We start from the raw sequence: 22,729 nt of genomic DNA, 5'->3' as shown, positions 1-22,729 counted from the left end.
GCTGTAAGGCCCAGGCATGCAAAATGTATATTCCACTTAAAGTAGCTGTCCAGTGTTTCAAGATTTCTATGAAATATGATCTAATTACAATATGAGTGAAATGGTTTTCCTTCCCCAAAAATGCAATTAATCTAAAAGAGCCAACGCTAAACAAACATGATTTACAATGAACAATTCTGATATATTTAATATTTTCAATGATATGTACGATATTTAACTGTCTTAAACTTCTATTTTGTGTGTCTATGATATTGAAATGTATCAACGTCGACCTCTTGCAATATAGTATGTTTGGAATATTACCTTACACCTGGATCCATACCCAGGTGTTTGTACTTTGATACTGATTATAAGATGTCTTTCATTTTGCTTATAGAAAGAACTCTGATGGCCCTTAACATAGTCTAAAATATATTTGTTAGGATACTGCAGAATATTGCGTCACCTCATATTTACATTTCTGATGCAAGGACATGTTCTTGTTTTCATGCTTGAGGGTTGATTCTACAAAGTTCAAAGAGCAAGGTGTCAAAAGCAGTTTTTCTGTGTTTGAATGGTGTTGGCATACCCCAACAACAGAATGGTGTGGGTGCATACTGGTCTATAAAAAATATGAATGACAAGTATACAGCTGATTGGCCAGCTCAGCCAATGAGCTGTCTCTACAAAAAAAACATGATGTTCATTATTTATGAGGAAATAGCAATATCTGTTTGAGATACAAGTTTGAGGTGGGGTTTTTGAAGAGTTTCTTTTCTAATTTATGCTTTGGCCACAAATACAAATATGGGACGAGTCAACAACATTAGTTGGGAGTTAACAGATTATAAGCTTTTAAGAGTGAGATTTTCACGGGACACTTACCCACCCCCCACCCCAAACCACCTCCTGTGGCTATGCACAGGTATCGAGTGCATTCAGTCAAAGAGAGGCCTATATGAAAAAAAGCGTTATTCTTATCGTCCTCACCGTGTACACCTTTGATATGTGCCTATGGTAATTACATTTCTCTGTATGGAATTCTTGCCATTATTTTATATTTGCTGCTATGGGCAAAGGACCCAACCAAAGATCGACATATGAAAAGTGCAGGTGAACATTTGCAATCCCACACCTGTGCTAATCTTTCATGGACAGATTCCGTGTGTTAATTGAGGAGCTGACCATTTACACAAGACTTAAATTCTGGGTTAACCGAGATTACACCTGGGCTAGAGTGGCTATTAGGAATTTATGATGGCAAGCCACTAGGCCCTGCATACAAAATGTTGATGATGAAACGCATCAATACTCCATGAGGAAGTTATAAAAAATTTATGGAAATAGCCTTCCTGGAATTCAAATGTAGCCTCATGTAAATAATACCTGGTGCATTTTATCCAGTAGTATACGATGCAAAAAAATATGAACACATAAAAGCCTACATTACAGAGTGTATAGGCCTGTCCCAAGAATGTACTGTTAAGGAGTGTAGGTGAGCTGACCCTTAACCTCCAAGGACCTTACGTGTTATGTTCCGAGACAAACTGTCTCTGGAAGCCAAAACAGCCAAATACTCCATCTAAACATGAATTGATTCTAAGTTGCGGTATGGTTCTAGAAACATAAAGCCCTCTTCTTTCATATGACATCAAAATCATTTCACAAATGCTAAATATACACATACTACACTGTTTTAACTTGCTTTAACAGCAACCATAAGTATTTTTCAGTTACAACAGATTTTGTTTTTTTGAAAATTCTTTCTTGCTGATATGAAGGTTAAGTTCCAAATGTTTCTAAAAACGTATCTCAAACAAGTCTTGTAAAGGTTTAGAAAGAGGTTCAGCATTGGATGTGGAATCAGACAATGCTTACGATTGGAGCCATGAGAAGTGCTAGTATAGGCCTGCTGATGGATCATGATCCAATTTGTCTGTCAAACTTCCGTTTGTAATAAAGTTCTGCAGGTGAGTAAATATTCACACTCTTGGATGTGAGTTGGCAGTTGGGCTCTCTCCCTGGCTTTCACACTAGTTTACTGTTTTATTACCTCCCCCTTACCTTCTGATCTTGCGTTCTCATCCCATCGCCTCTACCTCTGCTGCTGCTTGTTTCCCACCACATACCCCTCCCACTCGCTTCCTCGACACGAGGACGGTCCTCCCCCTTTCTCACTATAAACACACCCCATTGACTTTACCTAGGGAAGACCCGACTCACCAAGCGCACGACGTGCACTAGCTAGCGACATAGAACTGCGATAGGATCAGACGCAAGTCTGGAGTCAGTCCGCTAGCGCAAATTATTTTCCTTATTTTGAATTTATTGGTCCTTATTTTAACCTGGACAGAACGATGAATTTAGACCTGGAGATCTAATCACTGAACTAAACATTTGGATGATTCGAATCCATTGACATTTCTATACGGATAGAAATAGTGTCCAGGTCCTCCCCAAATATAGCTATTCCTTAGTGAGGAACACAAGACGCGCATACTCACAAGCACAAGTGGCTTGCTTGAACCAGCATCGTGGCTACTCTTCCAGCAGTGGCATGTTCGAGGGATAAAGCGGACAAAATTGAACTCCCACCTAAAGAGGTATGTATGGCACATAGCCTACTTATATTTTCCACATTAGAGAATTGTTAATTGTCATTATTTTAATGATATAGGTCCATGCATGGAGTAGCTGAGCATTCTCATTCTCCCACTATCCTTTGAGATGTGGCATCGTGGACTTCAGAATTCATGGAGAAGCTCAATCATTCTTGTGCCATATTTTTGGGAAACGCGTAATTTATGAACATAGCCTAAATGCATATTGTTTTAATGCATTTTGCAGCATGATATTTAAAGCAATTCTTCATACATCGGTCTATATGAGATCAGATGCCAAATTATAACAGTTTAGAGGACAATATTCATGGGGAACTTTATTTTGTTTAACGTTTGCATTATCATGTTATCATTCTAGGCTGCATGTATTCTAGCCTGACTCAAGGAGAGAAGCAAGACAAAGCAAGGATTGTGATCATATAAAATGTGCTATTTTTAGGGCATGTAGGTAGGCTATGAGGAGTTTTAGCCTATGCAGGCTATGTCGTTTAAATACAATATTTGATTGCTCGTCTTCAAGCCAGTCCCATCTAGACAACACACCAAATGAGGCTATTGGCTATTTGTAAACAGAAGAAATCATCCCTTGCAAATGTAACCCTTGCATTTTAGGATACCCTTTATATTGTGTTCTCTTATCATTGATTACACCCGGTCTGTTCTAAGTGGTCTCTCCGCGTGCCCTTTTACAGCTGCTCCCGGTGTAACCGTATTAATGTGGGCATCAGGTGCGAAATGGCTCCAACATAGCTGCTGATGTCTCATTTATGTTTCTAATTTGGTTAAATTCGGTAAAGACCACAATTTTAGTCCCATTGAGCGTTGGGCTTAAACACAATTAACCTCTCGTGCAGAGATGGTGACACCCGGTTGGGGACCGCGCTGTTCATATCGGTTACATGACAATGAGGACAGATTTTATTGAATATATACTGCAGATGAGCATATGGTGGCAGTTTACAGTGACGGGTTTTGTTGACATCTTGCCCGGTGACAGGGTTAATTTTTCCTGCAGCGATTGAACAGTTATAGGGTATAGCCTACACTCTTAGAAGTAAAGGTGCCTGGAAGAACCTTTTGTGTTGCCACACTGGCAGAATCTTTGAGAAACCCCTCTGCAAGGGTGTTTGAGGAACGCCTGTGTAAAGGTTCGAACTGGGACCTTTTTTTGTGAGGTAGGGGTTCAATTTTGAACCTTTTTAATAATCTATTGTAGATTGAATATCAGATTGGAGGCGCAGTTTATTGGAGGTGTGGCTTTCAGATAGTTCATTTTGGCCACCCGTTGGCATTAATGTAATTCCAGTTCATCGTGTTAAGTTTGTACACTGCAAATACAAATGTCCTTGAATATTTATGCATATGACAAATTCTTAAATATAATATTAATATTAACATTGCTAATATTTTATTTCACCTTTATTTAACTAGGCAAGTCAGTTAAGAACAAATTCATATTTACAATGACGGCCAACCCCCGGCCGAACCCGGACGGCCGGATGTGATACAGCCTGGATTCAAACCAGGGACTGTTGTGACACCTCTTGCACTGACTCGTAATAAAGTGGTAACTTTTCCAACTTTGGGATTAGCACAGGCTTTTGAGGAACTCATACACAAAACTGTCTATGTTCAACTTTAATGGGGAAGAAGTGAAGACAGTAGCCTATCATTACAGATTAGTTATACGAAGTAAACAGCAACCTACAAAGTAATTATATTGTTAGGATACTCATGGCCACTATCGACAGGGGGAGGTGGGGATTACGAATACAAAATAGACCAGACTACATGCAACCAAAAAGGCCTACCCCAGGTGGTTCCTAGGACTTTGTATTTCCCGCAAGGCTATACAGTTGTTAAAAGCATGAAATGTTGTCATGCAAATAAACCATGGCTAGCCAACACATCAGACATTGGTGATTATTATTATGAAAAACATTTGTAGACCTAAGTCAATTGCCCTTTCCTGCAGTCAATGACCAAAGGTGCCCTCTTTGGCCTCATGGCTGGAATGTTATTAATATGTTTTACAATTTCATAATTAATATTTATGTCTTTTTTTTTTTTTAATTATGAAAATCCGCAGTTTCTATGTCAAACGGTTTTTTATATTATATTTTATATATTTAAAAAAAAAAGTGTATTTTCAAATATTTATTTTTGTATTTTTTAAATTATTTTCATATATATTTTTACCCCTTTTTCTCCACAATTTTGTGGTATCCAATTGGTAGTTACAGTCTTGTCTCATCGCTGCAACTCCCGTACGGACTCAGGAGAGGCGAAGGTCGAGAGCCGTGCGTCCTCCGAAACACAACCCAACCAAGCCACACTGCTTCTTGACACAATGCCCACTTAACCCGGAAGCCAGCCGCACCAATGTGTCGGAGGAAACACCGTACACCTGGCGACCGTGTCAGTGTGCACTGCGCCCGGCCCGCCACAGGAGTCCCTAGTGCGCGATGGGACAAGGACATCCCTGCCGGCCAAACCCTCCCCTAACCCGGACGACGCTGGGCCAATTGTGCGCCGCCCCATGTGTCTCCCAGTCGCGGTCGGCTGCGATCTATGTCAAACAGTTTTGTTATATTTCACATATTACATCTTCTGTGATGTATACAAAGTGTAATATTGTGATGCAAGTTCTCAGTGTAATACATTTCAACTCTATATCTGACATGATGCAGGTGTTTTTTTTAAGGCCACAACCATGTGTGTGAGGTGTGTACTTTTGTTTCAAAGTAGATTTGTTTAAGACTACCAATAAACACTCTGTGTGACCCTGATTAAGCCCACTGTAGTAAAAGGTTTTAAAATGCAACAACACCTTTTATTTTTATTCTGTCCATTCTGCAATATGACATGACACAATTTACTGTCTATTATGATGTAAGGTGACACAATTACTGTGTATTATCTCCACAACATATGCTAACCAGTACAGCGCCTATGCTACAACACTATAAGATCAACTCGAACTGCGATGACTAGACTACATACTTCCGCACGCTCGCTTTGACGCTTTCTCTTCTCAAAAGCGCCTCTGTATTTTGGCACAGCGCTAGATCCAATCCATGGGAATACAGAAAGTACAGCTCTGTCTTTTAGTTTTCTTCTGTGTTTTGTTACCATCGTATCTGATTGTATATCTTTTTCATAGTCATCATCAATTAAGTGCTTACTAAACACATAGATTTGCAAGATTGGGTGTAGTGGTGTTGTGTTCGTATTTCCTGTCTTTTATCGCTACTGGCCATCTTCTGCACCTGTCTGTATCTTTCAATGGAAGACAGTGACATTTTGTGCCTTCTTCCATAAAACTCACATCTGTGACATCAAACTCCAAATAAGGGCATACAGTGCATTCAGAAAGTATTCAGACCCCTTGACTTTTTCCAAATGTTGTTACGTTACAGCCTTATTCTGAAATGGATTCAATCGTTTTTTTTCTACACACACAATACCCCAAAATGACAAAGCAAAAACAGGTTTTCAGAAATGTGCGCAAAAGAAAAATCACATTACGTAAGAATTCAGCCCTTTACTCAGTACTTTGTTAAAGCACCTTTGGCAGTGATAACCGCCTCGAGTCTTCTTGGAATTTGACGCTACAAGCTTAGTACACCTGTATTTGGGGAGTTTCTCCCATTCTTCTCTGCAGATCATCTCAAGCTCTATCAGGTTGGAGGGGGAGCGTCACTGCACAGCTATTTTCAGGTCTCCAGCGATGTTCGATAGAGTTCAATTCTGGGCTCTGGCTGGGCCTCTCAAGGACATTCAGAGACTTGTCCCAAAGTCAATCCTGCGTTGTGTTGGCTGTGTGCTTAGGGTCGTTGTCCTGTTGGAAGGTGAACCTTCACCCCAGTCTGAGGTCCTGAGCGCTCTGGAGCAGGTTTTCATCAAGGATCTCTCTGTACTTTGCTCCGATTAATCTTTCCCTCAATCCTGACTAGTCTCCCAGACCCTGCTGCTGAAAAGCATGCCCACAGCATGATGCTACCACCACCATGCTTCACCGTAAGGATGGTGCCAGGTTTCCTCCAGACGTGATGCTTGGAATCCATGCCAAAGAGTTCAATCTTGGTTTCATCAGACCAGAGAATCTTGTTTCTCATGTTCTGAGAGTCCTTTAGGTGCCTTTAGGAAAACTCCAAGCAGGCTGTCATGTGCCTTTTACTGAGAAGTGGCTTCTGTCTGGCCACTCTACCATAAAGGCCTGATTGTTGGAGTGCTGCAGAGATGGTTGTTGTTCTGGAAGGTTCTCCCATCTCCACAGAGGAGATAGAGCTCTGTCAGAGTTACCATCGGGTTCTTGGTCACCTCCCTGAGGTGACCAAGGGACCAAGGCCCTTCTCTCCCGATTGCTCAGTTTGGCTTGGGTGGCCAGCTTTAGGAAGAGTCTTGGTGGTTCCAAACTTCTTCCATTTAAGAATGATGGAGGCCACTGTGTGAGGCCACTCGATACAATCCTCTCTTAGAGCTCTACGGACAATTCCTTCGACCTCATAGCTTGGTTTTTGCTCTGACATACACTGTCAACTGTGGGACCTTATATCGACAGGTGTGTGCCTTTCCAAATCATGTTCAATCAAATGAATTTACCACAGGTGGACTCCAGTGAAGTTGTAGAAACATCTCAAGGATGATCAATCAAAACAGGATGCACCTGAGCTCAATTTTGAGTCTCATACATACGTTTTCGGGTCTGAACTTATGTAAGTAAGGTATTTTATTTTTATACATTTGCAAACATTTCTAAAAACCTGTGTTCACTTTGTCATTATGGGGTATTGTGTGCAGGTGAAGAAGCCGGATGTGGAAGTACTGGGCTGGCATGGTTACACGTGGTCTGTGGTTGTGAGGCCAGTTGGACGTACTTCCAAATTCTCTAAAACGACATTCGATGAATCTTATGGTAGAGAAATGAACATTAAATTCTCTGGCAACAGCTCTCGTAGACATTCCTGCAGTCAGCATGCCAATTGTATGTTCCCTCAACTTGAGACATCTGTGGCATTGTGTTGTGTGACAAAACTGCACATTTTAAAGTGGGCCTTTGTCACGACTTCCACCGAAGGTGATTCCTCTCCCTGTTCGGGCGGTGGTCGGCGTCGCCGGCCTACTAGCCATCACCGATCCATTTTTCCTTTTCGGTTTGTTTTGTCTTTGGTTCTTTCACATTTGGGTTCATTTGCCTTTAATTTCTGTGTGTATAATTACCCCTGTTGCCTGCTTAAATTTGTGTGGGATTATTCGTGCTATGTTGCTCGTTGAGGTTGTGACTCAGGTTTATTCACGTTTATACTGAGTGTGTATAAGTTTAGGAGCGTTGTTTTCCTCCTTCCGTGAGTACTGTGTTCTCTTGTGTCGTGGGCGGTTTCTTATTTTGGTATTGTACCTGACCGTTTTGTGTTGTGGACTTGCCTATTAAAGACGCTACTTGGACATCTCTGCTCTCCTGCGCTTGACTCCTTCACCTACCTCTAACACATATCGCAACAGCCTTTCATTGTCCCCATCACAAGGTGCACCTGTGTAAAGAGCATGCTGTTTAATTAGCTTCTTGATATGCTACACCTGTCAGGTGGATGGATTATCTTGGCAAAGGAGAAATGGGAGATAAACAAATTTAGTGCTCACACATTTTAGAGAAGTAAGCTTTTTGTGCGTATGGAACATTTCTGGGATTTTCTTTATTTCAGAACATGAAACATGGGACCAAAACTTTACACGTTTACATTTTTGTTCAGTATAGTTTCAATGTATGGAATCACTTGAGAAATTTTTGATTTTAGATCAACTTTAACATGTGATGACAATACAACAGTACAGATGAACAGGACTGACATTTACTCTAACGGGGCACCAAAAAAGCCACACTCCCACTAAAACCACGCTTCCACTCCAGTGTTCCTCCAGGAACCCAGTGCTACATACAAAAAGGTTCCTCCAAGAACCCCTCAACTAACCGAAGGTGCAAATATGAACCATTGGCTAGCATTGTTCCTTAAGGAACTCAAATCAAATCAAATTTATTTGTCACATACACATGGTTAGCAGGTGTTAATGCAAGTGTAGCAAAATGCTTGTGCTTCTAGTTCCAACCATGCAGTAATATCTAAGAAGTAATCTACCAATTCCACAACAACTACCTTGTACACACAAGTGTAAAGGAATGAATACGAATATGTGCATAAAAATATATAAATGAGTGATGGCCGAACGGCGTTGGGAAGATGTAATAGATGGTATGGAGTACAGTATATACATATGAGATGAGTATTGTAGGGTATGAAAACATATAAAGCGGCATTGTTTAAGGTGGCTAGTGATACATTACATCAGGATGGCATAGACTACAGTATATACATATGAGATGAGTAATGTAGGTTATGAAAACATTATATAAAGTGGCATTGTTTAAAGTGGCTAGTGATACATCTAATACATTAAGATGGCAAGATGCAGTAGATGGTATAGCGTGCAGTATATACATAAGAGATGAATAATGTAGGTTATGTAAACATCTAATATAAATAATATAAAGTGGCAAGTGATAAATTGATTACATCAATTTTCCCATTATTAAAGTGGCTTGAGTTGAGTCAGTATGTTGGCAGCAGCCACTCAATGTTAGTGATGGCTGTTTAACAGTCTGATGGCCTTGAGATAGAAGCTGTTTTTCAGTCTCTCGGTTCCAGCTTTGATGCACCTGTACTGACCTCGCCTTCTGGATGTTAGCGGGGTGAACAGGCAGTAGCTCGGGCGGTTGCTGTCCTTGATGATCTTTTTGGCCTTCCTGTGACATCGGGTGGTGTAGGTGTTCTGGAGGGCAGGTAGTTTGCACCCGGTGATGCGTTGTGCAGACCTCACTACCCTCTGGAGAGCCTACCGGTTATGGGCGGAGCAGCTGCCGTACCAGGTGGTGATACAGCCCGACAGGATGTTCTCGATTGTGCATCTGTAAAGGTTTGTGAGTGTTTTTGGTGACAAGCCAAATTTCTTCAGCCTCCTGAGGTTGAAGAGGCGCTGCTGCGCCTTCTTCACCACGCTGTCTGTGTGGGTGGACCATTTCAGTTTGTCCGTGATGTGTACGCAGAGGAACTTAAAACTCTCCACCCTCTCCACTACTGTCCCGTCAATGTAGATAGGGGGCTGCTCCCTCTGCTGTTTCCTGAAGTCCACGATCATCTCTTTTGTTTTGTTGACATTGAGTGCAAGGTTATTTTCCTGACACCACACTCCGAGGGCCCTCACCTCCTCCCTGTAGGCCATCTCGTCGTTGTTGGTAATCAAGCCTACCACTGTAATGTCGTCTGCAAACTTGATGCATGCATGGCCACGCATGGCCACGCAGTCGTGGGTGCATGGCCACGCATGGCCACGCAGTCGTGGGTGAACAGGGAGTACAGGAGAGGGCTGAGAATGCACCCTTGTGGGGACCCAGTGTTGAGGATCAGCGGGGTGGAGATGTTGTTACCTACCCTCACCACCTGGGGGCGGCCCGTCAGGAAGTCCAGGACCCAGTTGCACAGGGCGGGGTCAAGACCCATGGTCTCGAGCTTAATGACGAGTTGAGGGTACTATGGTGTTAAATGCTGAGCTGTAATCGATGAACAACATTCTTACATAGGTGTTCCTCTTGTCCAGATGGGTTAGGGCAGTGTGATGGTGATTGTGTCGTCTGTGGACCTATAGGGTCGGTAGGCAAATTGGAGTGGGTCTAGGGTGTCAGGTAGCGTGGAGGTGATATGATCCTTGACTAGTCTCTCAAAGCACTTCATGATGACGGAAGTGAGTGCTACAGGGCGGTAGTCATTTAGCTCAGTTACCTTAGCTTTCTTGGGAACAGGAACAATGGTGGCCCTCTTGAAGCATGTGGGGACAACAGACTGGGATAAGGATTGATTGAATATGTCTGTAAACACACCAGCCAGCTGGTCCGCGCATGCTCTGAGGACACGGCCGGGGATGCCGTCTGGGCCTGCAGCCTTGCGAGGGTTAACACGTTTAAATGTTTTACTCACGTTGGCTGCAGTGAAGGAGAGCCCGCAGGTTTTGGTAGCGGGCCATGTTAGTGGCACTGTATTGTCCTCAAAGCGAGCAAAAAAGTTTTTTAGTCTGTCTGGGAGCAAGGCATCGTGATCCGCGACGGGGCTGATTTTTCTTTTGTAGTCCATGATTGACTGTAGACCCTGCCACATACCTCTTGTGTCTGAGCCGTTGAATTGCGACTCCACTCTGTCTCTGTACTGACGCTTAGCTTGTTTGATTGCCTTGCGGAGGGAATAGCTACACTGTTTGTATTCGGTCATGTTTCCGGTCACTTTGCCCTGATTAAAAGCAGTGGTTCGCACGTTCAGTTTTGCGCGAATGTTGCCATCAATCCACGGTTTCTGGTTGGGGAATGTTTTAATAGACGCTGTTGGTACGACATCACCGATGCACTTGTTAATGAAGTCGCACACCGAGTCAGCGTATTCGTCAATGTTGTTATTCGCAGCAATGCGGAACATATCCCAGTCCACGTGATCGAAGCAATCTTGAAGCGTGGAATTCGATTGGTCGGACCAGCGTTGAACAGACCTGAGGGCGGGAGCTTCCTGTTTTAGTTTCTGTCTATAGGCTGGGAGCAACAAAATGGAGCCGTGATCAGCTTTTCCAAAGGGAGGGCGGGGAAGGGCCTTATATGCGTCGTGGAAGTTAGAATAACAGTGGTCTAGGGTTTTGCCCGCCCTGGTAGCACAACCGATATGCTGATAGAATTTGGGGAGCCTAGGGGTGTACACGCCTTGCTGTTTACTTTTGAAAGTTTTCTCCCCCTAGCCAACCCTTACAAGGTATCTAAAAAGTAATAAGTCATTGCAATGTTGCTGAAGCTGTCAGTAACGAAATTCGAACACGCAACCTTTGGGTTGCTAGACGTTCACTTTATACAGCTACCCATCCACCCAGACCCACCACCCTCATTTCGTTTTTCCCTTAAGTAACCTTCTGTCTTATGTAATGATACCAAATGTAGCATATCATACTAATTTGAGTGTTCTGGATTTTCGTTTACTATGTTAAGTCTTGTCAATGAGACCAGCTTGTTCTAGCACAGTGAGCGACCCTGCTGATATTGATCATATCAGACACCTGTCCCTGGAATCAAAATGTGACTGAGCCTGCATCCCAAATGGCTATTCCCGATATAGTGCATTCCTTTGACAAGGGCCCATATGGCTATATAAGGAATAGGGTGCCAATTGGGAAGCACCCTGAGACTGAGATGGTGACTCAGTACCCTTCCCTAGGACTGTGTAGAGATGAGTTATGCACTCTAACAGGGTTTAGCTTGGACTAGCTTTCATTTATATTCTGGTTTTCTGGTCAGAAAAGGGACTTTGAACTGTAGGCTATGTCCCCACGCTTTGAATATCTTATCATGCATTTTTCTGTTTCCATATATATGGGTATATATGGGCTACTGGTTTTCATTTTGTGAATCACTCATGCTAATGGCTGTGCATTTTACTTTGTTATGATACGTTATGTATTCTAAATCCAATCTCTGGTTTTGTTCTCTTTCCCAGGGTTCAATGAAAATGTCTGTCTGCGTCCACGAGAACCGCAAGTCGCGTGCCAGCACCGGCTCCATGAACATCTACCTGTTCCACAAGTCATCGTACGCCGACAGCGTCCTCATGCACCTGAACACACTGCGGCAGCAGCGTCTCTTCACCGACGTCCTCCTCCATGCTGGGAGTCGCTCCTTCCCCTGCCACCGTGCTGTGCTGGCTGCCTGCAGCCGCTACTTTGAGGTAAAGACACTTATTCCCAAGAGAGGGAACCGTTAGCATTTCACATAAGAAAACATGCATGTTTATCCACCATGCTAACACTAGCTGGGCAAAAAGTTTTACGAGCTAATTAGCTAACTCTCTTGGTTTCCCATCCTCTTTGTTCTCTGACAGGCCATGTTCTCTGGCGGGCTGAAGGAGAGCCAGGCCAGCGAGGTGGACTTCAGGGACTCCATCCACCCGGAGGTCCTGGAGCTCTTATTAGACTATGCTTACACGTCCCGGGTTGTCATCAACGAGGAGAATGCAGAGTCCCTCCTTGAGGCCGGGGACATGCTGGAGTTCCAAGACATTCGGGACGCCTGCGCCGAGTTCCTGGAGAGGAACCTGCACCCGTCCAACTGCCTGGGCATGCTGCTGCTTTCCGACGCCCACCAGTGTACGAAGCTGTCTGAGCTCTCCTGGGGCATGTGCCTCAGCAACTTCCCCACCATCTGCAAGACAGAGGATTTCCTCCAGCTTCCCAAAGACATGGTGGTGCAGCTCCTGTCCCACGAGGAGCTGGAGACAGAGGATGAGAGGCTGGTCTACGAGGCTGCCCTCAACTGGGTCAACTACGACTTGGAGAGGAGGCACTGCAACCTGCCTGAGCTGCTGCAGACCGTCCGCCTGGCTCTTCTCCCTGCCATCTTCCTCATGGAGAATGTGTCCACAGAGGAGCTGATCAATGACCAGTTGAAGAGCAAGGAGCTGGTGGATGAGGCTATCCACTGCAAGCTGAAGATCCTTCAGAACGATGGTGTGGTGAAAAGCCCCTGCGCCCGGCCCAGGAAGACCAGCCATGCCCTGTTCCTGCTGGGAGGACAGACCTTTATGTGTGACAAGCTGTACCTGGTGGACCAGAAGGCCAAGGAGATCATCCCCAAGGCAGACATCCCCAGCCCCAGGAAGGAGTTCAGCGCCTGCGCCATCGGCTGTAATGTCTATGTGACTGGCGGGAGAGGCTCAGAGAACGGTGTGTCCAAAGACGTGTGGGTCTACGACACCTTGCACGAGGAGTGGTCCAAGGCGGCGCCCATGCTCATCGCTCGCTTCGGCCACGGCTCGGCCGAGCTGAAACACTGCCTCTACGTAGTTGGAGGGCACACGGCTGGCACCGGCTGTCTCCCCGCCTCGCCCTCAGTGTCCCTGAAACAGGTGGAGCAGTTCGACCCAGCGGCCAATAAATGGACCATGGTGGCGCCGCTGAGGGAGGGCGTGAGCAACGCAGCGGTGGTCAGCGTCAAGCTGAAACTCTTTGCCTTCGGAGGCACCAGCGTCACCCACGACAAACTACCCAAGGTGCAGTGCTATGACCCGCAGGAGAACCGCTGGACGGTGCCCGCCTCCTGCCCACAGCCCTGGCGCTACACTGCCGCTGCTGTCCTTGGAAACCAGATATTTGTGATGGGTGGGGACACGGAGTTCTCAGCGTGCTCGGCCTATAAGTTCAGCAGCGACACGTACCAGTGGACTAAAGTGGGAGATGTGACAGCCAAGAGAATGAGCTGCCAGGCCGTGGCGTCAGGTAACAAACTGTACGTGGTGGGGGGCTACTTTGGCACGCAGCGGTGTAAGACTCTGGACTGTTATGATCCGACGCTGGATGCGTGGAACAGCATAACTACCGTACCCTACTCCCTTATCCCAACAGCTTTCGTCAGCACCTGGAAACATCTCCCTGCCTGAGCTGCAAGGGATCCTGGGATAGCCTGACACCTCCATCCCAACCCCCCTCCCATGAGGTATGGAGATAAGTCTCTCTGTCTCTGTCTCTCTCGCTCTCTGTGTTGTTGTCTGTTTGTTACTGTGGGGGAGAGAGATGGAATGCATAATGTATCAGTGATATTCTGGAGAGTCCAAACTGGAGAGTTTCACAGCCGAGCTGAGTGCATTAGTTTCTTGTTGTCACTTTTTCTTATTAACACACTCAGTCATATATCTATTAGGGCTGTGTTTTGGAACATTCACATACTGTAACTTAAATTCCCAGCTCATAGGTTAAACACAGCTGTTTTCATTCAGTAGCCGTCTCTCTTTTACAATGACAAGGACAAATATCCTGATTGAATCAAGGACAAATTGATTATTGATAGTCTAATTATATTGCCGTGAGAGTTTGGCCATGCATGCTTTGAATACTAACCAAGCAGCCGCTGCTATTTGACTTCTTTATTTATTTCCTAGTCTTGTCGTCTGGTTTTCATCCCCAAGCAGACAGTATGTGTGGCTTGCTGACTGTCTGTCTGGCACTACTAAAATAATGTGTAGGCAGAGCCAATAGCAATACAGCATGTAATGGATAGACATATTTTCCACATACAGTATGTATGTTTGACATGATATGTATGTACAGTTACATTTCAGGAGAATCTACTCCATGACAGACTCAGATCTCTCCCATGATGACACTATAGCCAGTAGGTGATTGCTCAGTGATTCAGCAGCAAAGCTGGATTTGCTATGTCTGGCTACTGAGGAGATGGAGAGAGAGAATGAGATGCCCATTGGGAAAGGAGAGAAGAGGAGGATGGTAGACTAAAGCGTATTGTTTTGAATAAGCAACATCTTCACACAGCCTCCATTGTCTGAGTACTGAGTGTGTTTTGAGTGGTTGTGTCTGTCGATACCACGGAAAACCACAGATACAGGGATAAACAAAATGCATCTCACCACATATTTCACCATAGCTGGACATCCCTTTGTGTTTGAGCGTGTGTGTGGGGGACCATGTAGAGAGAGGGGTGGGAGGGCTAGGATAGAGGATAGGGGATCGCATGGGTAGGTTAAGTGAGTTTTGAGGCCGCAGGGTTGGGGTGAGGGAGGAGGGACAGAGGGGTAATTGAAACAGAATAGAATACTTTTATTGTCCCTGTGGGGGAAATTTGTCTGAGGGGAGTGAGCGGAGGGGAAGCCAATTAAACAATCTACATGCAGGCAGGCAGGCTACCACAGCCTGGTGAGGCTAATCCACTCTCAATCGCCTCCTTTTTATGGGTTTATGGTATGCTGCTGGGTGGGTGGGCAGGAGAGAGGGAGGGAGAGAGAGAGAGATGGGGAGGGAGGGAGAGAGAGAAAAAGAGAGATGGAGGGAGGGAGAGAGGAATGGACGAAGGGAAGGATGGAGAGAGAGGGGTAAGGGAGAGAGGGGGCGAGGGAGGCAGACTAGCGACTCAGGGAGGCAGACTGCTGCTCTTCAGTTGCTGTCTGGGGTTACTGAGATGAGAAGACACAGGGTGGTCGTAGGGAGGAGTGGGGAAAGAGTAAGGCTTTGGCGCCTGTCTTTTAGAGAAAACACGGCTGCACAGCCATACAGATGAGAAAAACACACAGACCGCACGCACACACATACACATACACCATGCCCTGACAAATAACAGTGCCTAGCCTGGAGGTGAGTGTTCGCTGTTGGCCTGAGCAGCCTCAGTCTTCCCCACTTCTCCCCTGTGCCCTGTGTCAATTTGTACGCCCATATAGTAACCTCTCTCGGCCTCAGCGACGATAACCAGGCCAGACGGATGTAGAGCACAGACCATTGGCAACCCTGCTCATTCTGAACACTGGAGACCCTGGTGTCATAGTCCGACTCGCTTTCACACTCATACACGAATGCATAAAGGCAGACATGCACACACGCAAACAGGCAGTCGTGCACACACGTACATGCACACACACATTTGGCAGACCTTATTTCGCAGACCTTTTGTGAAATGGCTGCGTGCTCTCAGCTCATAGGTAATGGGAGCCAAAGAGAGGGCGAGAGAAACAGGAAAGAGTGTGTGAGAGAGAGAGAGAGAGAGAGAGAGAGAGAGTGAGAGACCAAGAGAGAGGGACAGAGAAAGAGAGAGATAGATAACGAGAGAGACAGAGAGAGCAAAAGAGGAAGAGAGATGGAGAGGAGAAGTGTGATTGGGCTGCAGCTGTCCAGCATGTTCCTGTCTCCTGTTTGGTAATGCCAGGGAGCGGCTAGGAGCAGCCTCACTGCTCTGTCTGGGATGCTGATATGCCTCTCCTCTGCTCTGCTCTCCTTGGATGAAATGCTCCCTGACTTAGAAGGGGCCCTTTTTCTTCAGTGACTCATCTCTGAAACAGAGACTGCAGTGAAGGCTTTAAACCTCTCTAGACCAATGCAAAACGACTGATTTTGGTTTTACAATTATTTCAGATGGCAGTCAGTCACTGAGGTAGTGTAAGTGTTGACTGCACAGAGACACAGTGACAGTGATATATTACTGTCTACCAAATAGTGGGAGGGGAGGAGAGGGGGAAGAAGAGAGGAGAGAAGGGTCTCTACTCAACACTTCTCACAGGGACTCTACTCTGCTTTCCCCTCTTTCTTACCCCCTTCCCTTTCTTAGGTATATTCCTTCCTCCCAAAGGAATCTGGTTTCAAGCAAATCCACATTTTTATTCAGAGATTTGCTTTAGTCTCGCAAGAGTGCCGATACTGATAAAATCAAATGTGTTATCGTTCCATTTCGTAACTTCCAAGGTTGGTAAAGACTAGCGAACTCCAGTTTATATAATCCCCAAAAATTCTCAAATGAGGTTTCTTTTGTCAGTCAGATTGCTCATTCCACTGATGCGTTGGAGAGGATACAGATGTTTGCTTATTGTTATTCCTCCTTCGCTATGCTATGACCCCCAGGCAGATCTGCCCATCGCTAGGCTAGTATACCTAGAGCTTCTCTAAGCCTAAATGAGGAACCTCTTCTGGGAGGAAGAGTTGGCTGCTTGCACTGGATGTACGGGGGCTACCGTTATGTGTGTGCTTGTGTGTGCCTGTGCGCCTGTGTGTGTGTGTGTGTGTGTGTCGTCTAGATACCACAGATCGGCTTCCCCCCTCGGCCCTCTAGTTAGGGCCACAGGGAAGAAGGCGAGACAGATGGAGGGGGTGGATATCTTTAAAATTGATATGGGGTGTTCCCTAGGCTATAAATCATCGGTGGCGTAATGCTGGAAAAATAAAGATATGCACTTTTAAAACGAAAAGGTCAGAATGAGATGCAGAGCCAAAGCTGGTCAGATGTGAAATATCTAGCTGGATTTAGAGTTGAGGGAATGATAAAAAAAAAAAAAAAGCCTAACTGTTTTGGGGGAGGGAATGGGAGGAAAGTGGATAACGTTCACAGAGGAGGGAATTAGCCTTTTAGCTCTAATACTTGATATCGCTGACACACGTCTGTAGAGAAACAGGTGCAAATGCCAGGCCAGGGCAGGCAGTGTCTGTTTTGTTTTTACTGAGGGGAGAAAGACAATGAATGAGGGGGTATGGTAAAATAGTGAAGATAGGATCCGGATCCTATCTGAGTGATTTTTCCATCCCTGAACTAATGACTCTTACGGAGTGTGTTACATTTTTTAGCATGTTTTTTGCAGGCGTGAAAGGAGAGATATTTCCTTTTGACCTCTTAAACACCATTTGCCTTCCTGCTTTCATTCACACAAGTCCTCTGTCCGTGTTCTATGTCTAATGCTTTTTTTTCTATCTCTCTTATTTTTTCCTCAGATTTCCCTGTTTTGCATCATCCACTGGATTGGAACTTCCTGTCTGTGCAAAAAACAAACAAAAAAACAAACAGTCCATAAATAGACCTGAACCACGGTGTGAGTGTGAAAACACACCTTGATCCATCCTGATGATGCTGTGAGTACACAGACGTTTAAAGAACCATCAATGCTCCTGGGAGGACCTTGTACACAGAAGGATGTCTCAATGTCAATGATGTCATATCGTTTCTGAGAGGGAGGTTTGGATATTGTTCATGCGAACATGCTCAACAAACTGCTGCTTGCGCTGTAAAATCACAACAACCCCTTAATCCCAGTGTACTATTGGCAAATGACGCCGTTGCTTCGCAGCCTTTCATAAAATAACCATCAACATACCAGTCACACACTCACACAGCCTCTTCATTTCTTCCCATTCAATTAGGAAAGACTTGTATTGCTATGTCGTTGCGCTTCTCACTCTGATAATTCTGGGAAATGAAACGAAAAAATAAAATAAAAAAACACGCCCTCTGCACAGGGACTTTAATATAATGGCATGAAGAATACCTGGCTGGACATAGGACACATATGAAGAGAGAGAGTGGAGAGTCAGTGATCAGCATGTGTGTGACCAGACCAGAGAACGGGACAAAGACAAAACCCTTCAGCTTGTTTATAACCAGCTGATCCACAAACTGATCCAGGATATGCACAATGAAGGAACAACAACATCCCCTCTCTCTCCTCTCCTCCACTTTTACTCTTCCGTTCTGTTAGTTGCCTCCGTTGTGTATCTGATACATTAGACTCTTTGCGTTCCATCTGGGAGAGATTGTATTGCTCTATTGGCCACCAGTCCTTCTGCCCTAGTCAAAGAAGAGGAGAGAGAGAGAAAAAGAGAGAGAGAACCTCCTCCCTTCCTCTTCCCGTCCCCATCACCTAGTGGGCGTTTGGGGTTTAAAACATTGTAATGGGCGTTGGGAGTTCCTGTTTGGCAGTTTTGTGTGAGACCTGGCTCTAGCTGTCACTACGTGTCCTGGGGACTTTAGGTGCCGGCACCAGCTGAGCCTGAGAGGGGGGTTGGCTGAGGGGGTGACATGACTACTGATGTGAAGAACCCCAAAGGAAGCCCATTTTGGCTGTAGGCTACTACACTCTCCCCATGCAAAATAACACAAATCCAAGAACAGTAATGGACAATGCAACACAGAACTGAAGAAAATGCTCATTCAAGCTCAGTAGTACTACACAAAATACTGTTTAGTCTTGGACACTATTTACTGATTGTTCTGATGTTATTCCAATGAGTAGTATTGTTTTGTTGGAGTACTGATGGATTGATCTTCCGCTTTGCCTAAATGGTGATACTGAATTCTTCAAAACATCTATGGTCATGAGGACTCGATACGGTTGAAATGAACTTCTCTGGTCAAGAGAATCTTGTCAATTTGCTTACCCAAACTGAAACTTAAAATATTCATTTTCTGATCTTGCTGCAATGTATTATGTTTCAGAAGTCTTCATTTATAAAAAAAAATGACTTTACTTTATTCGTTTATGTAAAATAATGCTTAATCCTATATATTGTTTCTCTGCCTGCATTCATACATTAATACGTGAATGAATGTTTATCATTTAACAGGGTATATCATGCATGGCCCAAGTTAAAGCTGCTCTATTTTTTTATCTCATTTGGGCTGCTTTTTTTGCACAGTTCAGTTATTCCCAATGTGGAACCTTATCTTTTTAAAGTGGGGTGGGGGGGTTGTATGAACACCTCCAACCATTTGGCCAGTGAGGTGTACAGATCAGAGGTTAGAGGTCAGGGGTTAGGGGTCAGAGTAGGGATGGACATGAGGAGGATGGACGTCGCTCAGATTACTCAGAGTGCAAGTGGCCAGGTCAGAGGATCAATAAGGCCTTGCGTAGATAATATTTTGTTTTAGCGGTGGACTCTGGGTAGTGTACTATCTCACATTTTAATGTTGACTTCTATGAGGCATATCTGCTTAATTTGATGGAATTTAACTAACAGACTCTGGTCAAACTGGGGCCTAAAGCGCTACACCAAATGGCCTTGTTGTTGTGTGAAAAGAGACACTGCTAGAGGAAAACAACAACAACAATGTTAACGACAAAAACAAGCAGGCTGTGAGAATTTGTATGTGTTAGAAGCTAGCGGCAGAGGCATGCAGTAACTGTCAGGAACATCAGCACAGTGAAACACAAACCACACACACACGCACACACGCACAAACACACACCCTGTGACCCTGACACCGCTAGCCAGGCCCTGTGTAGTTATGTGAGGAATGTGAAGGGGCAGCTGTCCTTGGAACAGCTGGGGGACTGACTGTGTCACATCTACCCTGGACTCAACCCCTTCAGGCGTTACTCTAGGTCCCCTCACTAGGTCCCCTCTGAGTCCCTCCTGAGTCCCTGGGCCCTTTAAGTCCCACACTCAAATATGAAATATTCTGACTTGAAATGAGTGTATGTAAATCAGACTTTCTTGTAAATAATTTATTAATATCAACGGGAGACTTGCATGACTATTTGAGCATGTAGATCTCAAGTCAGAATACTTCCCGTTTAGCGTAGTGTGAGAGTGAAAATGAGGGGGAAGAGGAAGAGGATGGGTTAGTTGAATCTTGTAATCTTGGTGTGTTGGTGTTGATAAGAGCAGGCGGACACCACAGTGCTTTTCACAATAGTGTCATTGATGAAAGTTCCTAAGACCAAAAAAGAGAATTCTGGACTTTTTGTCTGTTTGTCTGTCTAGGTGGCCAAAACATTGACATATACAGTTTAGCATCAATGAAATCATTATGTATGTCAACAAAAAAGCTAACAGTTGTATAGATTTTCCCAGGATGTATAATGGTTGTATTCAGTGAATCGCCTCAACCCCTAAGAACTAAATGGGCAACATTCCACATTCCTGTTTGATTGTGTGAGCCACCCACTTCCTAGCCCACCTCCCAGGCCTACAAAAGCAGGAATCGTTTGAGGAATTCTATGGAGACTCATTAGCACCTTGATGTCAACCCCCTAACCAACCCGTTCACAGAACACTGCCCAACTGGCCTCACAAATCAGACAAGCGAGTTACTTAAGTGATAATGCCCGAGAAGCCGGGGTTTGGAGGATAAATTGGCATGGGTGTTGTTAGGCCCTTGATGAAGTTGAGGGCCGGCAAACCGGGCAAATATATCCTCCAAACACCGGCTTGGAGGGCATTATCTCTTTTATACAACAAGTTACCAACATATTCAAATAATGATTGACATATTTTCATTAAAAACTTTCTTTTGATTAATTTATTCATACTATTTAATCATTCCACAAGATATAGTCCCGACACAAATCTATGGTTGCTAGAGACGCGACCCCATCGTTCGTTCTAAATGTTCCATTGCCTTGCTTGCTAGCTAGCCAACTACGGGTAATTTACTGTCATGTCAAAAAGTGCAACCAGAATAACAGCAAAGTAGCTGCATTTACATTTGTTTAAGCTGTTTTCTAGTGACATTTATTTGGATACATCCATAACAATAAGTTAATGAGGCACGATTTCGCCTGACATAGAAAATGTGCTCACTCGTCAGGACACTGTTGTTCAGAGGAGCTAGCCAACAACACAGCTACAGTAACACAAAATTAGCTGAGTTTCGTTTGACCTTTTTTCAATTGACATTTTTTTGTATATATGCCAAAAATGATGCCAGCTGAGTCATGATTTTTACTGGCTGAGAAACGCTGCCTGCCTGTCTGTCTCGTCCCGACTGGTTCATTACTATGGGACAGCAGGAGATCGAATTTAAATATTGAAACAATGTTGCAAATGTCGAAGAGACAGACAGCAAGGTTTATACAAATCTCCGATGTTGAAATCAAAATGTTAGTCTAAAATAAATGTGAGATAATGTCCAGATGCTTTTTATAGTGGAGATCAAGTTTATAAATTGCCTGGCTGGGTTGATGAGACAGTGGATTGCACAGTCAGATGGAACAGGCATTTTAACGTCATAGATTTAGCCAGTGGTCATTTGTGGAATAGACACTCTCTGGAATGCGGTTTTAACCAATCAGCATTCAGGATTAGACCCACCCGTAGTATAATCCCTTTTAGAACACAAATTACCCTGGCAACGGTCAACAACGACTGCTCCTCCAATTTACACGTAATTGTTGAGTGGCATTTTTTCCCACATCTCTCATTTCTCTCTTTGCCCCCTCTCTCTTCCCCCTTTATCGAGATTCAGCTCGGTCACGTGAGTGTGTTCTCCCCGGCAGGCTTACTGTAGGCATTCACCAAAATTATGTAAAATTCAGACAGGATGCATCTTTAAAAGCACTGTTATCAATGTGCGTTTGTTTTCATTTCTTTTTCATGTCAAAGTAAAATTTTATTTCAATTTTTTTTATAACATTGTTTTGTACGTGACAGATTTTTTTCACAATGTGAAATTCATAGCAAAAAATAAACATAAGAGTTTTTCCTCTTGACTGTAATCACTTGCCTTGCCTGTCTTTATTTGCAATTGAGCATTTATATACTGAGTATACAAAATACTACAAACACCTGCTCTTTCCATGGCATAGACTGACCAGTTTAATCTAGGTGAAAGCTATGATTCCTTATTGATATCACATTTTAAATCCACTTCAATCAGTGTAGATGAAGGGGAGGATACAGGTTAAAGAAAGATTTTAAGCCTCGAGGCATTGAGACATTGTGTATGTGGGCCATTCAGAGGGTGAATGGGCAAGACAACAGATTTAAGTGCCTTTGAACGCGGTATGGTAGTC

The 22,729-nt window shown here is 44.3% G+C and overlaps 1 protein-coding gene across 1 annotated transcript; it reads left to right on the top strand.

The window, feature by feature from the left end:
* Positions 1 to 2,208: 2,208 nt before the first annotated feature.
* enc1 (ectodermal-neural cortex 1) lies at positions 2,209 to 22,432 on the top strand. The gene is made up of 4 exons (XM_014128074.3): positions 2,209 to 2,582; positions 12,179 to 12,406; positions 12,560 to 14,169; positions 17,934 to 22,432. The coding sequence occupies exons 2-3, from the start codon at positions 12,185 to 12,187 to the stop codon at positions 14,111 to 14,113; spliced, it is 1,776 nt and encodes a 591-aa protein (XP_013983549.1). The 5' UTR covers positions 2,209 to 2,582; positions 12,179 to 12,184; the 3' UTR covers positions 14,114 to 14,169; positions 17,934 to 22,432.
* Positions 22,433 to 22,729: the final 297 nt, after the last annotated feature.

Source organism: Salmo salar, chromosome 11, assembly GCF_965601325.2.
Source record: "Salmo salar chromosome 11, fSalSal1, whole genome shotgun sequence".
Lineage (NCBI taxonomy): Eukaryota > Metazoa > Chordata > Actinopteri > Salmoniformes > Salmonidae > Salmo > Salmo salar.
Note: the sequence above shows the minus strand (reverse complement) of the source record. Positions and strands in the feature narration are given on the sequence as shown.

Coding starts and splice junctions, on each gene's coding strand:
- enc1 (XM_014128074.3), top strand. CDS start 12,185: ATGAAAATGTCTGTCTGCGTCCACGAGAACCGCAAGTCGCGTGCCAGC. Junction 12,407..12,559: donor CCTGCAGCCGCTACTTTGAG/GTAAAGACACTT, acceptor GTTCTCTGACAG/GCCATGTTCTCTGGCGGGCT.